Source organism: Ursus maritimus, unplaced genomic scaffold (genome assembly GCF_017311325.1).
Source record: "Ursus maritimus isolate PB19 unplaced genomic scaffold, ASM1731132v1 scaffold_23, whole genome shotgun sequence".
Classification (NCBI taxonomy): Eukaryota; Metazoa; Chordata; class Mammalia; order Carnivora; family Ursidae; genus Ursus; species Ursus maritimus.
Window position 1 is genome coordinate 42,445,944 of NW_024424786.1, and position 17,263 is coordinate 42,463,206.

The window sequence follows — 17,263 nt, forward strand, 5'->3', positions numbered from 1 at the left end:
TTTTTTTTTAATGGTTCATAACTGAACTTTCTCTGGAACTTGAGAGTCGGCCGCTTTTATGGCTCTGGACCACAGTTTGCTTTTCCTGCTGACTCTCGCGCATGGCGGTTCGTTTCCTGATGTCCTGATGTGCTCAGCCAGTTCCATAACTTGATTAGCGGGAAGCCTTTGGGGGCTCGATCGGAAGTGTATTTGCTCCCGAGTTTCCTTTGCCCTGCCAGGCTCTGTGGAGCTCTACGGGGACCACTTTCGAGGACACCCTCAACTTCAAACTTCACGTGGCTTCTTGCTCCAAGCCTCTGTGAGCACAGTGCCATGCCGACACATTCTCAGGGAGACTTCTTTCTTCCTTCTGTTTCTGCTCTACTCAGAGCCCAAGGCCAACGTGAGGAAGTCTTTTCCCTCTCACCCCCACAGCCCTCCATGGGGCAGAGAATTCTGTTGCTGTTTACTCACTGAGGATGTCTCTTTTCAGGGGTATTCTCAGCTTCCTGGGGTTTTCTGATCTGACCTTCCTCCTTGCTCAGGCCCCGAGCTTTGCTCCTGTTTGCAACATGCTGCCCTCAGAGGGCACCCGAGCTCTGTAGTCTTGGGGGCTGAGACGCCCCCAGGGCAGAGTCAGCTGCAAGCCTCCATGATTGTGTTTTCATTTAATGCAGAATTTCAAATACACATCACTATACAGAGAACAATGCAGCGACTCCAGTGAACTAATGACACGGCCCACTTTGAAGCCCACCTGCCCTCACTATGGTTTTGAAGCAGATTCTAGACATTGTGTTGTCCGTCTGAAATTACTTCAATATGCGTCTCCAAACAATGAGAACTCTTAAAAAAATATAGCCGCAACATCTGTATTCACACAGCAAAACCTTAAAATAATAATTCCCTAGTATCATCCGTGTTTACGTCTCTGCTATAATCAGCGCTCAACTTGCCAGTTGTCTCAAAAATAGGATTATTGCTTTCTTTTTATTTTTGGCCTGAAAGATGTCCCCTGCTGTCCCGCCAACTCCACCGTGCCTTAAGTTTTTTAAAATTAATATTGTTTCAGTATTTTTACGTGTTCTGTAATCAAGAGGCTCTCTGGATATCTAGCCTGTCATTCTGCCAGAAACAGAAGCTTCTGACTACAATTTGCTTTAAAAATGTCATCTCAGGGGCACCTAGCTGGCTCGGTCGGTTGAGCCTGTGACTGTTATATCTTGGAGCCCCATGTTGGGTGTAGAGATCACTTAAAAATAAAATCTGTATATGCCTAGAAAAAAAAAAGACTGGAGGGAAATAAATAACAATGCTAACAGTAGTGAGAGCTCTGTCATGAGATTATATATGATTTTTGTTGTCCTCTTTATCCTTTCCTATCTGCAAAGAGCATGAACGAATTCTATAATCAGAATACAAAATAAATCGCACTAACCTAATTGAAACCATAAGCACTGCCTCTGAAACTGGGCTCCTCTCTCTTTGACTTTTAGCCTCACTGACACTAGCCTTACTATAATGATCATAGGGCTGCCCCAGGCCACTTGCACGTTCCTCAGTCTACTGGGGCTGGCAAGGGATGGGGGGATCCTGACTGCACCCCCACCCCCACCATCTGCCCATTGTCTTGCCCTTGGCTGAGGGTCCTGAGCCAGTGGGGAGGGGGGCAAGGCAGGCCGACAGTGGAGCTCTGCCTAGAGTTTTTCCAAGGGAATCTGGCAAACCTGCCCAGGGCAGACGTGAGGAAGGACAACCATCGAAGTGTCCGTCAGCAGCTCTCACCTTGGTTGAGGGGATTTGGGAGGAAATTAACCTCCCTGACCCGGCAGAGGTCACCTGGACAGCCTTTAGTGCAGGTTTGTGCAGGACTTGGAGGGTGCCGCCTGCACCCCCGCAACTCCCAGCTCCTGGGATCCTTGGCCGATGCAGGCGGTGGATCCAGACGAGGTGCTCAGCCTCTCTGGGCCTGTTTCCTTATCACAAAATGGAGATACCAGAGTCTGCCTGCAGGCGGGACACGGACGCTCAGTGGCTGTCATGGGTCTCTAGATGTGCAGGTCCCCAGCGTGGGCCGGGGAACTACGTGCCCTGCTTCTGAAAGTCGTGGGCAGATCAGGGAGACTCGGAGTGGCCCTGCCCTGAGGGACACTGACCTCAGTGTATGAGGTTCCAGCCTGGATGCCCAGGACCCCTCCTCTGGGCACATGCTGGCAGCCCAGCCCTGGTCCTTGCTGCTGAATCCCCCTGGGGGCCCTCTGAACCCTGCTGGTAACATTAGCACCGGTTAGAAAACGGAGGACCCCTTGCGCGGGGGTGGGGTTCAACAACTTGCCCAAGCGGGCATTCCAACAGCGTCAACTGATCAGGGAGCCTGCGTTCTTTCCTCTTATCTTGACAGCATCTGGTGTGCGCGGTGGTTTCTCTGGGGAGGTCGGTCTTCGCGTCTTCCCAAGAGCGCTTTCTTTGGTTCCCCCAGCACCGGGGAGAGCCAGGCCGGGCGGGATGCGGCTGCCCCCTCCTGGCGGCATGGCTTACTGCAGGCCCGAGCACCCGGAGCGCCCTGCGCCGGAGATGCCTGAGTCAACCCTCGCGGGCCTCAGCGGCTTCTCCCTAGAAAGGACGCAGAGCCCTGTGGAGAGGAGAAATAGCGGAGTCTGCAGTTCCATCCCTTGCTTGCTGAGGAACCTCAGTCAAGTCACCTACCTTGCCCCTGGCCTCAGGTCCCCCCTCTGTAAAATGGCCATAAAGAAGTGAGACCTTCCTTGAAGGGCTGTTAGGGGACAAGGGGCTCCGCGGGGCTTCTGGAGAGCTCTCCCTGCAGCCTCTGGCACAGGGAGAGCATCGAGAAGGACTGCGGTCCACTTCCTCCTTGCAGGAGAAAAGAGTGTGGTACAAAGTCTGCAGCACCTTGTTGACTGTGAGGCGGGGGCCGCACATCAAAGGCGCCAGGTGCCCTTGTCCACTGCCCGCTGTGATCTTTGGTCAGAGAATTACAGAAAAGCAGGAAGGACGTGTGATCCTGGCCTGGGAGGGGACACTGGCAGGAGGCGCATCCCCCATGGCTAGGCACCCCCAAGCCTCAGGCTCTCAGCCTCACCTGTTGCAGCTGGGAAGGGCTGAGGGCCAAGGCCGAAGAGGTGCAGGCAAGCCCAGGGTCTCACTCGCCGGCTTTGTAGGGACGTGTCCTTGCTGCCCTGACGGCTCAGTGCCAGGCCCAGACATCCTGCTGACCCTATGAGGCCACTCCCACCAGAGCTTAGAGGCTGCTGTTGCTTCTGAGACCTCGGCAGGGGGAGGGAAGGGCCGTCACGGGACTAGAAGGGACACAAGACCCCCTCGGCATGCCCTCAGCCACAAACAGCCCTGAGACCTGCACCCTCCTCCATCTGGCAAAGCCTCCTGTCCTGGGTGCCTTCCATGACTTCCCTTCCCATCACGGCTCCCGGGGTGTCCACATCCCAGGATTCTACTGGGAGGGAGTGTGTCCTGCAGGAAGGGACGGGTTGAGATCCACCCCACAGCGGGGCTCCTAGAGTGCCCTGAGGGGACAATGTACAGTATTCCAGCAGTGCAGAGCCCTCATTGGGGGGCTCCGCTGTCTGAATCCTTGTCCCTACAGCCTGCCTACCTACAGATCCCCTTCCCCTTCGCACCCCAGAAACCAGCTGCTCCTGGCCCCAGACCTAAGAGTCACCATTCCATGCATGCCCTGTCTCCTACCAGGGCCCCCAGCCTCTCCATGGCTGCCCGTCCCAGCTGACCCTCCGTGACGGCATAGTTCACCCGGTTTACCCTCACTGATGGCTGGCGGGGGCCTCCCTCACACGGCGTTTCTGCAGCACCTCGTTTCTCTTCACCCCTCCCTCTGTCCCCATCTGAGCCCCCTTGGCCTCACCCAGTGAAAGGGGACCATCATGCCCGAAGAAAGGCAGCAGACAGATCCAGAGAGCCAGGGCCTGGGAGGACTGTGACCAGCCTGGAGAATCTGTGCCTGGCTGGCGGGGAAGGGATGGATGCCAGCAGGAGAGGAGGCTCCAGATCTGGAACCTGGTAGAAGCAGGAGCCATGGGGCACTGGGGAGCCATAGAGGGTCTGTGTGTAGGGAGGGCCACGGTCAGATGGGCTTTTCAGGATTATTGGGCTGGTTATGCTGATGGCCAGACTGCAGTGGGGAGAGCCCAGGGGGCCCACAGCTAGCCGTGGAGAGGGAGAAAAGTGGCACAGTGGAGGGCTGGGCCTGCAGCAGGGGAATGTGTGTGCAGGAGGGGCCGGGACTGGGAGAGGGGAGCCGCTGAAGGGGGGTTGGTGGTGACTCAAGGAAGCACAGGAGGGAGGCCTGGGGTGGAGGAAGCTGCAGATTCTAGAAGCAAGATACAGCAGGAACGGCCTTTGGGGTTGGCAACGGGGAGATCACGGCAGGGGCAGGATTGAATGAGCCAGAGGTGAGGACAGGAGGCAGCGCGTGTAGACAGTGGCTTGGAGAGGCTTGGCAGCTGAGGGGACACAGAGGAAAGAAGGAAGGGGAATGGTGAGTTTGGGTTGTGCTTTTTTAAGAAGACAGACCCTCGCTCCAGTTTGCAAGCTGAGCAGGTCGAGCTGGAAGTGGGGGGGTCAGGAGGGGTTCCTGGGAAGAAGAGGTGGTCGGTGCAAGGAAAGGGATTAGCCTGGCAGCAGGAGGGCCACGGCAGAGCTTGGGTTCAAATTTTAGCCTGGCCATTTTCCAGCTGTGTGACTTCGGGCAGGTGCCATGCCCATTCTGAGCAGTGGCGTCTCTCTCGGGGGTGGGGTTATTGTGGGACTTTCCACCCCACTTTCGCCTGATATTGAAGGCCTCAAACAAAATAGGAAGTACCATCCTGCCTGGGATTCCAAGCTCTAGGGGACCCCCACTGCACCCCCTCCAGCCTGCCCATCCCCCACACCGGGCACACTCACTGTCCCACCCCACCTTGGACCCTGAATCCCTGCTTCAACAACACAGGGCACAGAGTCCAGGCTGTGTGCAAGGCTCCTCAAACCCACCGTCCCACCTGCCGATGTCACCTGGGGCAGAGGTCAGGTGAGCTCACCTGACTCTTGTTACCAGGCTCCAACGCAGAACTCCGACGAATCCGCAAAGTTCTACGCAGCACTGTCTTCCTGATGTTAGGAAGGTGTGTTTGTCCAGCTGGGAGGACAGACCACTCCGTGTTCCGTAGTCTGTGGACTCATTTATGACTTTTTTTCAGTGACCACCCATAATTTTATTACCTACGTTGTAAATTTGCTAAGCTTTTGCCGCATTTGCCAAAAATACAAATATTGAGGACGGTCGTAGACTATATGATGTTTCTCCACCGAACGGTTTGGAAGAGATCTAGGGAAATTCTCTATACACACAGTTTGTCACATCTAAAAAAGTGGTGGGGGCGCCTGGGTGGCTCAGTTGGTTAAGCGTCCCACTCTTCGTTTTGCTTAGGTCACGATCCCCACATCGGGGGTCCCGGCTCAGCAGGGCGTCTGCTTCTCCCTCTCCCCCTGCCCCTCCCCTCCATCTGCTCTCTCTCTCTCTCTCAAATAAGTAAATAAAATCTTTGAAAAATGCTTATAATTTTTAATATCATCAAAATTATTTTTTAATCAGGATATGATCAGCCAGGATCTCTCTTTTGCCTCTTTTTATTCAGGAAAATCCCTCTACTTAAAAAACAAACAAACCCCAACATCAGTGTGTTCAAGAGGGATTTTCAACCTTTAGGCGGCAGGCACAGTGCAGGGCCTGCTTTGTACTTTTGCCCTGGGTCCCCCATGTGCTTGGGGTCAGGGCCTTGCAGAGGGGAGCTTGGTTCCACCAGCCTTAGGACAACCCCCTGTTCCCATTTGCCTGGGACCTTCCCAGTTTAAGCTCTGAAAGTCCCGCGTTCTGGGAACCCCTCGGAGCCAGGCAAACCGGGATGGCTGGGTGCCTAATTAAACCACTGCCCACCATGAGAGCCTGGAAGAGGAGAAGGCACAGTGAGAAGAGTGAGAGGCTCTGAGGTGGGTCCCCTTCATCTCCAGACCTGACAAAAGGGGCTCCAAGGCACCAGGGGGACATATGTCCCTGGAGTTGGGTCTGTGTCTGGTGCTTGCTCCATGCTTGATAAACTAAAGGCCAAGGCCATTGCTGTAGCAGTCTGGCCAGCCACGGAACTGGGCAAAGTCACGTGTCCGGGGGTCAGATGGCATCTGAGAAGTAGCCAAGGGGCCCACAAAGAACCCACGAGGGAAAAAATCGACATTTGGAATCCCCAAAGCTATAGGCCCCCAGGCTGGTCACAGGGATCCCTGCCCCCGGCCAGTGCTTTCCCGCCCCCACGTCCCTCCCTCCCCCTGCCCCAGCCTTGAGGAAGAGAGCAGAGGCCACCTAGCCCTCTCCCGCTGTGTCTCCCCTGCCCCCAGCGCAGTCCAGCTGGAGGGAGGGAGAAGCAGTGACTTTGAATAAACCTGAGTTTTGATCGTTACGCCAGAACTGAAATTACAGCTGCTAACCAGTGCGGTTTTGGGGACCAGGAGGGGCCCAAGGACCTCACTGCACCTGAGAGTGACCAGAGAGTGGCAGCTGCCTCAGTTTCCACCCAGGTGCACGGCCCCAGGTGCTTTCTGCCGCCACCACTAGAGTCCTCCGTGTTCCGTGAAGTGTGCGTTGCGTGCCCGGCCCTGGGGAAAACAGGTGCGTGGGAGCCCCGTGCATTTCTAAACAGCTCCTTAAGGTCACAGACGACCAGCCATGTGCTGAGGTCAGTGCACAAGTCTCCATCCCCAGGCTACTCGTCTGGGCAGCGGCCACACTTGGCCCTGGCCCTCTGCTCACTTTCTCCCCTGGCTCTGGGAGCCCCTCTCTCCTGGGCCCCTCACCTCGGAGCTTGGAGGCCCCAACATGCTGTCTTGGACCTCTTTCTGCTTGGATGCTTCTCCAGGATTGTGGCTTCACACTGAAGATTCCCACCTTTCTATACCCAGCCCAGCTCTCCTCCCTGAACCCCAGACCCTCCCGTTCTCCTCCTCCGCTGGGAAGTCAGTAGGCAGACAAGTTCAAGGCAGGACGCCCACCCTGAGCCCGGGGTCTCTTGCCTTGAGTTCAGCAGCACCGACAGTCTCAGGGAATGGCAGCCCAGCCGTCAGGTGCTCAGGTCAAATGCTTAGCGGCATCCTCGACTCCTTCTCTCAGCCTTGATACTGCTCTCCATGTCTTCTCTCCCCTCAGAGAGACCCAGAATCCAACTCCTTCTCGCTGTCTCCACTGCGGCCATCCTAGTCCCCACCACCTTGAACTTGGACCCCTGCAGCGGCCCCTCCACTGGCCTGGTTCCTCTCCTGCCCCTGCCGCCTATTTCCCGCATAGTAGCAGAGAGATTCCACGACATGGAAATCAGATCCCATGCTCCCCCTGGCCCTCCAGGGACCCCTGTCTCACTCAGAAAGGAGATGGCCTCCAAGAGCCTGCAGAGCTGGCCCACGCCTCTCTGACCTTGGCACTCTCCCTGCTCGGCTCCTCTGGTCCCTCACTGTGCCTCTGGGCCTTTGCACTGGCCTTTCCCACTGGCTGCAAGGCTCACTCCCTCCCTTCTTCCAGGTGCCTGTACGGATGTTGCCTTCTATACCCCTTGACCCTCTTACCCTGCTGTATTTTTTTCCAGAACAGGCATTACCATATGACTCCCCAGAGCATGGGTGGGAAATGTGTCTGAAAGGGAGCAGATAGCAAACATTTTCGGCAACTCCTTGCCCTTATGGTAGGAAGACTGTTGGGGCATGGTACACTGGACAAACCCTTCCCTCTCTGACCTCAGTTTCTTTCCCTGTAAAATGGGTTTGAGAAAAGTAGGGGTCTGTATTACTTGCCTGTGGCCGCTGAGACAAACCACAGACTGGATGTCGTAAAACAGCAGAAACGTATCCTCTCTCAGCCTCAAGGCCAGAAGTCCGAGACGCAGGTGTCAGCTGGGCTACGCTCCCTTCCGAGGCTCTGGGGGAGGATCCTTCCTGCCTCTTCCACCTTCTGGGGCCTCCGGGCGCTCCTGGGCTCGTGGCGGGGCGGTGGGGTGCGTCCCTCCCGCCTCTGCCTCGTGGTCACACGGGCTTCTCCTCTTTCTCCTCCTCTTCTGTCTCGAATCGACCTCTGTCTTTCTGGTATAAGGACAACTGTCACTGGACTTAGGGTCCACCCGGATCATCCTGGATGATCTCCTCATCTTACGATCCTTAACTTAAAGATACCTGCAAAGCCCTTTTGTCCAAGTAAGCTAACAGTCCCAGGTTCCTGGGATTAGGATGTGGCTGTGTCTTTTGGGGGGGACACCATTCAACCCCTACAAGTGTCTTTAAAGTGCCTTAAAAGGAAAAGAAAACTGGAACATCAGCTTCTTAATCTGCAGGAAAAAAAAAACCAAGGTGGACCAGATCTCTGTGTGGCTCGGTCAAGAACACGGTCCCCAAGGACGCAGCGTACATGGCCGCTGCACCATCAGGCAGGGCGGGAGCTCAGGGCCGCAGAAGGTCAGGGCTGGTGGCAACTATCAGAGGGAGCGGGGGAGCTGGGGAGGTGACACCGAGTGGGGACCAGCATGTCTATCCTCCTGCCCTGTTTGGGGCCCACGTTCATCACAGTTCACATTCAGGAGGGGCTTTAACGTCTGAAGAGCATTCTTCTGAGTCTCCTTGTATTCGAGGTTCACGTCAGCACTGACAGATAAGAAGTCGATCAGATAGCACCAATCCCATTTTATGAATGAGGACACTGAGGCTGAGAGAGCTAAAGTCCAGCTGCTTGCATAGCCACCATGCCCGCTACCCTCTAAGCCTTCCACAGCCCACCCCCACACAGCAGTGGCCACCTTTCCTTGATTGCCCCTGGTGCTGGTTGCTGGGAGGCGGTGGTGCAGGGGAGAGGCTGGTGGGGCTCAGTGACGTTCCGGCTTCGCGTCTCTACCGAGCAGCCCTTGGGAGGATGCTTGTGGTTGGGAGAGCCCAGGAACACTGGAAACCCGGTGCACACCTCTGATCACAGCGGCCGGAGGGCTCTCAAGCCCAGAATCTCTCTCTCTCCAGAGTCAGCACATTCCAGCTGGGGAGGGAAACCAAAAAGGTACTTCCCCCCCACCCCGTGTCACGGAGCTGAGATGTCCTCCTCTGATGGGCCCTCAATGGACCCCAATTGAGCCCCTGTCCCCGGAAACAATTAGAACCAACAGGTGCCGAGCTCCATTACCTCCCTGGGACGGAACTGGCATCTGAGGGGTGAACTGAGAGTGAACGCTTCCAAATGGGAGGCCTAAGAAAAGGTCGGTGGTGCGATGAGCTGTGACAGGCAGTCTTCTGGGGAAGTGGGGGCTTAGCACGTTCTCCAGTTGCTTCTTACATGAGTGAGGAGTCTAAAAATGACTGCCCTCGTGACGACGGAATCCTGCAGAATCAAACAGTGATGCGTTCTCATGTGTTCTCTGCAAACGACTTTTCTAAAGTTCTGATAAGAGTCAGGCAACCTAGGATCTCACTCTGATGCCTGGAGACCTGGGGCTCAGTCCTTTCCTTCTTGGCTGGGGGGGTGGTGGTGGTCTCTGGTGGCTCCTCACCTTTGGTATCGCAGGAGTCAGCACAGGAAACTGCGGGGCACGCCCGGAGCTGCTTCCAGCCTGCCCTCCCCTGCCCTGCATGGCACCTCAGTGTTGACTGAATTCCCCCGCTCTGAGAGTCAAGCTTTCCATCTCCCTCCTTGAGAATAAACAATCTCCATGTCTGTCTGTGTGTCCTTTTATCTGGTTCATTTCCCTTTTAATCATTTGCATAACTGGGCATAGGGTCTTCAGGCTCTCTCTGTTCCTTCTCAGATCTAGAACCTTGATTCGAACTCTGGACAAGCTGCTGCTGTAGGTGTCCCCTGAGCGGAGCCCCTATAGTGGCCACCCTGGGCCCTCTTCCCCAGCGCCCTTAGCGAGTCCTATTGGCTTTTCCTAAAGCATGCTGAATCCGGTTCCTTCTTGGCGTTCGTGAGCCTCCTGCCTCCCCCCACGCCCCCGCCCCCGTCAGTCCAAGCCACCTTCTCTCCTGGCTGCTGCTGTGGGACCCATAGGCTGACCAGTGTCCCATATCCCCTCTCGTCTCCTGTCCTGCCCCACTCAGCAGCCAGAGTGCTCCTTTTATGAATGTAATTCAGAGCTTTTCGCTTCATTCTGTCATTCAACAAACATTTGTCGAGCACCTACTGTGTCCTGGTCTAGACTGAGGGGATACACAGGGGAAAAAACAAATGAAAATCTCTGTTCTCTGGAGCTCCCATTCTAGCAGAGGGCAGAAAAGTAAGTAAACAGTATGTCAGATGTTGGTCAGAGCCAAGGAGAAACGTAAAACAAAGAAATGGAGCAGGAAGTATCTGCAGGGGTGGGTGGTGGAGGGGGTGCAGTTTACTATTTTCAGAGGGGGACAGGGAAGGCCTGGCTGAGGAGCTGAAGATGTGAGGGAATAAATCAGGGGGATAACTGGGGTAAAAGAGTACCAGCAGAGAGAAGAGCAAGTGCAAAGGCCCTGAGGCAGGAGTGTGCCTGGTGTGTTTGAGGACCAGCAAGGAGACCTCTGTGGCTAGAGCAGGGTAAGGAAGAGGGAGGGCAGTGCATTAGGAAGTCGGAGAGATGAAGGAACAGATGTGGCCAGATCAGGCCCTTAAGTGCCATAAGGCCTTTGGCTTCTCTTCTGAGATGGGAGTCATAGCAGATTCTTGAGCAGATGAGGGAATGTGATCTGTCTTGTTTCAACAGGCTCACTCTGAGCTGGGTGCTGTGAGAGGAGGCTGATGGGGGTCACAGCAGGAAGTGGGAGACCCATCAGGGCGTGGGAGGTGTTGGTAGTGGAGGGGCTACAAGAACTGGGACTCTACATCGGGCCCCAGGAGAGGCAGCAGGACGGGCCTGCACGAGGAACAGCAAGGGTCTTGCTACTTAAACCCCTGTAATGGCTTCCTGTTACTCTTGTGATACATTCTTGACCCCTTTTCCCGGTCCGGTATGTGCTGGCCCCCGCTAGCTTCTCCCGCTGCAGCACTGCCCCCTTCCACCCTGACCTGTAGCTTCTGCAGCCTTGGCCTTCGGGCTTCCTCCCACGAGTCCAGCATTCAGACGGGTCCCTGCCCAGGGCCTTCACCCTTGATGCTGTCTCTGAACTGCTCTCCCCACAGTGCACCTGTTTTTGCCTTGTGGCTGGAATGTCCCCACTTCCCTAAGTCACAATGTCCCAAGACTTTGCAGCCCAACACCATCCATTTTTCATGGCATCCCTTGTAGTCTGTTAATGATGTTTTTAGTTTTCTGTTTTAAATTTATCTATCTCTGTTTTGTTGTTTGTTTGTTTTGTTTTGTTTTTTGGTCTCCCTCTCTAGAATATAAGCCCCAGGGGGACAGAGACTTCTGTCTGGTCACTAGCTTTGTGAAGCTGTCCCAAATACATGGAGAGTGCATGTGCTCCGGTGTGCGGCGGCTCATGTGAGTTACAGCGAGCGCTCTCAGCACCTGCCAGGTCGGCATTGCTATACCCATTTTATAAGGGAGGAAAAACTACCTGAGAGGTTGTATTTAGACCTGCCTAAGGGCACACCTGGTTCTAGGAAGCAGCAGAGCCACAGTTTGAACTTGGGCTCAACAGTTCCACGGCCAGTGCTTTGCCCCCTCCCATGCCCCTCTGTGCCCTGAGGCTTCAGAGCTGAGCTGCTCAGCTGGGCACAGAGCGGGGAGGATGGGGCGGGGGCGGGGGGGAGCTCGGATGCATGCTTTCTTTATGAACCAAAGGTGAGGTCGGCCATCCTCGAGGCGCTTCCTGCCTCAGCGGGCCTGGAAGCCTATTTGGAAGAACAGCGTGTCCACTGCTCAGTGCTCGGGTACTATAACTAATAGGGTGTATATTTAGTTTAAAAAAATAACCTCACGTTCACCTCCACTCTCAGCCCCTGCAGCTCCCGCCTCTGTCCATCAACCGCTCTGTCCCTGCCTCGGACGGACTCGCGGTCGCCCTCCTCTGCCCTCCCGGGCGCCCTCACCGGTGAGAACAGGTGTCTTGGGGCCGCCCTGAGCGACCGACCGGACCCTGCCAGGGTGGCTGCGGTCGCGGGAAAGCGCACAGACCTGGCTCCGGGGTCCTGGCTTCCGACGGCGGAATTGCCCCGCGGTGTGCCCTTCCCACGCCCCGCCCCCCGTGCCTCAGTTTCCCCGTCGGTAAAGGCCGGGTCCTTGCGGGCTCTACAGGTGACACACCTGCTTCCGGGACTCGATCGGCCCCGGAGCACCCCCCCCCCTTCGCGGGCTGTGAAGCCAGCGCCGACCCCTCGCCCCCCGCGGAGCCCCCGGCGGGGCGGGGGAGCGGGGAGGGCCGCGGGCCGGCTCCGGGGGGCGCCCGCGGGAGGGCGCGGCGGCGCGGGGGGCGGAGACGCGGCGCGGCTTCCGCTCCCGCGCCTCCTCCCTCCTCCCCCGCCGTCCTGGTCCGCGGCGCCCGAGGGGGGAGGCGGCAGGCGCCGGGAGCCGCGCGAGGAGCCGCCGCCGCCGCCGCCGCGCCATGGAGCCCGAGTGAGCGCGCGCGGGCCCGCCCGGCCCCGGACAACATGGAGGCGGCGCCGCCGCGGCTGCTGCTGCTCGCGCTCTGCTGCAGCCTGGCCCCCGCCGCGGGTAGGTGGGCGCGGGCCGCGGGGACAATGGCCCGGCGGCCAAGTGCGCGGCGCGCGGAAGCGACTTTGCAAGTTGGGGGCGAGTTGGGGCGCGCGCCGCGGGTGCCCGCCGCCCCCCGCCGCCCGGGGGCCGCGCGCGGGCCCTTTGTCTCGCCCGCTCGGGCCCCTCCCGGGAAGGCCGGGCCGCGTCCCGTGTCCCGGGTCGGCAAGGAGGGCGCGCGGGCGGCGCCGACCCCGCCAGGTGCGGCGCGGGCGGGTCCTCACCTGTCCGCGGCCCGGGGCGCGCTCCGAAGTGCGGCCGCGTGTAGCCGGCCGGGCGAGGCCGCGCCGGGACCGTGTGGACCCCGGGCCGCGGGCCGGCGCAGAGCGGGGACTTTCGGCCCAGAGACAGGCCTCGCCGCCCTGCGTCGGGGACTCCTCGGCGAGCCGGTTTCCGATGGCCGCGCGGCTGGCCTGCCAGCCCCGAGAACTGATTTAAGTTGCAAAGAAAGTTCTAAGATCGGGCGCCGGGCGGCCTGGCCTGTTGCGCTGCCCCCTTTCATCTGCGAGGCTGTCGGTTTCCAAGCGGACGGACACCTGCCAGGTGCCCGGAGGACTCGTCTGGCCGCCGGGGCCCCCGCGGTGGCACCGGGCCGGTGTCCACGGCAGGGGTGGCCTCGGGGGGCCGCCGCGCGGGGTGACGTGGTGGCAGAGCACGGCGTGGTCGGGAGGCGCGCCGGTGCCCTCACTTGTGCACACCCTTTGGGAGATCGAGGGCTGGGGACCTTTCTCTCCAACTTTTGGTGTGTCCCAGGGGGTGGAGTTGAGGTCAGGAGGACTCAGGAAACCTAAGCGCGTTGTGAAACGCTACACATGTTCTTTTAATTTGGAGATTGCCATGTGGTTTTGAAGCAAATCTCTTGCTACCTAAATCATTCTCTTCGGACGTGAGTGTTTTGTTTTTCTGGAGTGTGGCTGGCCAAACTGGACAGGGCCACAGAGCCCTGGGTTCCCGGGGCTGCTGTTCTGCTGTTGGTAGCAGATTTTTTGGGTGGTGGTGGTAGTGGTGGCGGTGGGTAGCTCAGGTCCCTTTGTCTGGGCCTCTTTAAGGCAAACAGCTGTCTCCCTGAATATTTCCAGTGTGGGACACTGCAGGGAGGTGTCCTGGCCAGGCGCTGTGGTCACATTCCCAGTGCTGCGGCCCCTTCATTGAGGTTTGGGGGGCGTAGAGGGGATAGTTTCCTCAAGTCCCTTTGCCTCCCAGCCCAAGCCTCGAGAATGTTGGTGGGTTCACCCCAAATTTATCTCCCTCAGGAGCGTGTTTACATTTCTCGGCCATGTCTGATACTAGCAAAACAAGGTGACGACAAAACAATGACAGTATCTGGGTAGTTCAGGCCAACGCTGCTGCTTTTCTTTCCGGAAATGCCTGGATCACGGAGGCAAAAGGTTTTTTTTTTTTTTTGGAAGATGTTTGTTTTAAAGGTGGGGTTTCTCAGCGGGCTATGTTGCTTTTCACTTCGTTGCTGTTTTGGATTTCCTGTACCTTTCGGGGTGACGTTGCTGGAGTCGAATGCCTGTCGTTTTGTGGTTCGAGCCCCTAAGGAGAAGGAATCACATCTGTGGAGCTCCTTCGTGTAGGAGGCAAAAATAGAGTTGATTATTTTAACATTAGGAAGCATGTCAACAGCACCGGCTAATGTGGCCACGCAGTCCTAAAATGGAAGGAGAAGGAGGACTCCTTCTGCACAACTGCTTGGCTGTTCTTGGCATGTTATGCCCCTGATTTCTGTGTTAGAGTTCTGTGTTGGTCCAGAGTGGAGCCCGTAAGTTGGTAGCTAATTATTTTTCCTGATTGCTTCCTGTTGCAATTTGAAACTGTGAGCCCACGGAAATGCCTTTGTTTTAGTGGTCCCGGTGCTGGGAATGGCCTTCCCCGGCTCCGCAGGCCCAGGCCTCTCCCCGCCGGCCCCACAGCACTTGCTACGGGACCACCTGTCCAGGACCCCCCCTTCTCCCCCGAGGGTGGTTCCTGCAGATGCCTATTGCCTGGCCCTTCCAGCAGGTGGGTGCTGAGTTAATAACTAAATGCTGTGTGGAGTCCACTGAGGGAGGCCCCCCCCACCCTCCCCACCCCCGGTTTTCAAAGCAGGGCCCATGTGCTTTTAACCCTCCCCGTTCAAATCCAAGAATTTACCCCGTCAACCTGTATGATCCCACATTTGCTGTGGAGATCCTGTCGCATTTGGAACCATTTAATCTCAGCTGCACTGTATCACCGCTCAGGCATTTAGCAGAATTTGCACACTGCTGGGGGTGGGGTGCAGTCAGGTGAGGGGGACTCAGCATGGCTGCCTGCCCTGCAGCTTGGGCTGAGAATGGGGGCTCTGGGGTCAGACCAGCCTGGGTTTCCATGCTCAGGAGCTGTTTGATTGTGGATGACTGACTTAGCTTTTCTGCGCCCAGTGTCTTCCCCTAGACCCCCCCCCACCCCCACCCTGGGCAGTTCAGGAGCATGAAATGTGTGTGAAACCCTTTGTACCCTCGCCGGCCCGGGTGTGGGACCAGGGGTGGCTGAAACGCAGTGCCTGTCGTGTAGTGGAGTCCTTGATCTTTCTGGCCTAGAGGTCCAAAAGCTCTCTTTACACAATCTGGATGTTTCTTCCGCGTGCGACCTTGGAGATCTAGTCCACGGTCCTGACTCATTTATTGCCGCAGTACTGGTGGGGGCTCGTGAGGTGATTCCCAGTGGGGACAGAGCCCGAGTGCCAGGGGCCGACGTCAGCCTTGGTGCTTGTGTGGGGGAGCTGCAGTGGTCAAACCCACCTTGTGTGCCTCAGTTTTCTCTTCTGTAAAACGGGATAATAATACTTCTTCTCACTCACTCAGTGAGTTAACGCCTGCCTGGCACTCCGTCAGATCTTATTGTTGCTGCTGTTAGTATCTGGCCCCCGGAGCCACGTGAAGTGCGGGGACAGAATGGCAGATTAGGCTGGGCCTTTGCTGTCAGGGCGTTCTGTGTCGGCGGGAAGACAGGCAGACAGAAGCCGTTTGTGCTGCTGTGGGAGAGGTGGGCCCGGCGGGGGTGGAGGGGGTCTTTGCCTTGCAGTCCCAGAGTCCTGTCCTCAACGACCAGGTGGTCTCCTCCACTGAAAGAGGCCAGATCACAGTGCAGAGTCTAGATGTGCTCCAGAAGGCGATGGAAGCTTCTGGAAGAATTTAGTCAGGGATAGGAAATAGGATAGGAAATGCAGGCCGGTGTTGTCACGTCTGTCCTAGGTGAAGGGTGTTGAATTGATTTTTTTCTTAAATTGAGGTGAAAATCACATAATATAAAATGAACCTTTTGAAAGGATACAATTCCTTGGTATTTAGTATGTTCACTGAGCTCTGCCACCACCACCTCAGTCTAGTTACAGACATTTCTGTCTCCCCCAAATAAAACCCCACACCCATTTAGCAAGAGCTTCCCATTCCCCTGCCACCAGCCCGCTTTCTCTCTCAATAGAGTTGCCTGTTCTGGACATTTCTATACGCAGAGTCATATGATACGAGGGCCATTTGTGTCTGGCGGCTTCTGTCACTGAGCCGCAGTGTTTTCTAGGTTCATCTACGCCGTAGCATGTGTCCCTGCTCCATTCCTTTTTGATGCTGAGCAGTATTCATCGTATGGTCATTTTGCTTATCCAGTCACCCATCGATGGACCGACCTGGGTTGGGGCCCTCTCGGCGGGCCGTGCTGTCTGAATGGTTTTGGAACAGCGGAAGTTGTTTTAAGCTGGGCCAGGAACGAACAGATTTGTCCTCAGATCTGCATCTCGGCTCAGAGACGTGAGAGCAGGCGGCCGAGGCTGGGGACAAGCCGAGGGCCGGTGCTGGCCTCCGGGAGGAGGGCTGCTGGGAGGTGGGCTTGGGGCCGTGTTCAGTATTGCCAAAGCCGAGGGACACCGGACGTTTGTGGCTTGGGCAGTCGCTTCACACGCCGTCAGCACGGGGAGGCTCTGATGGAGCGAGGGGCTGTGTCCGGGGCGCGCTGACACGCTTGCTCGGGAAGTGGTGTATGTCTGCTGCGAAGCAGCCCCCTGGGGCTGTCCTGGGGACAGTGTGGGTCCCAGGGCTGACCTGCTGAAGCAGCTGCAGGTCTGGCCTAGAGCCGGGCCCCCGGGTCCTGCCTGCTGCTCCAGGCCGGGCTCTGGGGAATGGTTCGCTGGCTCGTGGCCTCAGGTCCCTCCTCCGCAAAAGTGGGCTGTGGCGTCTGGCTTGTGGGGTTCGGGGGTCCGTGAGGAGGAACCAGGAGGCTCGTCCCTCAAGACAGGCCTCAGTGGGAAGGACACCAAGAGGTCCTGCCCCAGGTGTCCAGGTGGCCTTTTCAAAGTGCCGGAGGGCACGGTTTGAGTCAAGGTGGAGAACACCTTCCCCAGTGGGGGGTCGGGAGTGCTGAGACCTGTTGGGAGTCTGCGTTTGGTGCTGGCTTGTCCCCGACGGATGCCTGGTAGCCCTGAACCTGACTAGAGCCCCAACCAGGAGTGGACCTGGCTGCTGACCCTTCCCTGGTAAGGAAGGCTGTCCCGCTCCCCGAAGCCGCTCGGGGCCCTTGTGCACGTCCGTTCTGCCCCCCCCCCCCCCCCCCCCCCC

At 57.3% G+C, this 17,263-nt stretch overlaps 1 protein-coding gene across 1 annotated transcript in view; it reads left to right on the forward strand.

Moving 5' to 3' along the window:
• The window catches only part of LRP5 (LDL receptor related protein 5), a 131,382-nt gene that overhangs the window by 18,392 nt on the left and 95,727 nt on the right, over positions 1-17,263 (forward strand). Inside the window, 1 exon segment of the mRNA XM_040638785.1 lies at positions 12,234-13,367. Within this exon segment, the coding sequence (XP_040494719.1) occupies positions 12,234-13,367 (1,134 nt within the window).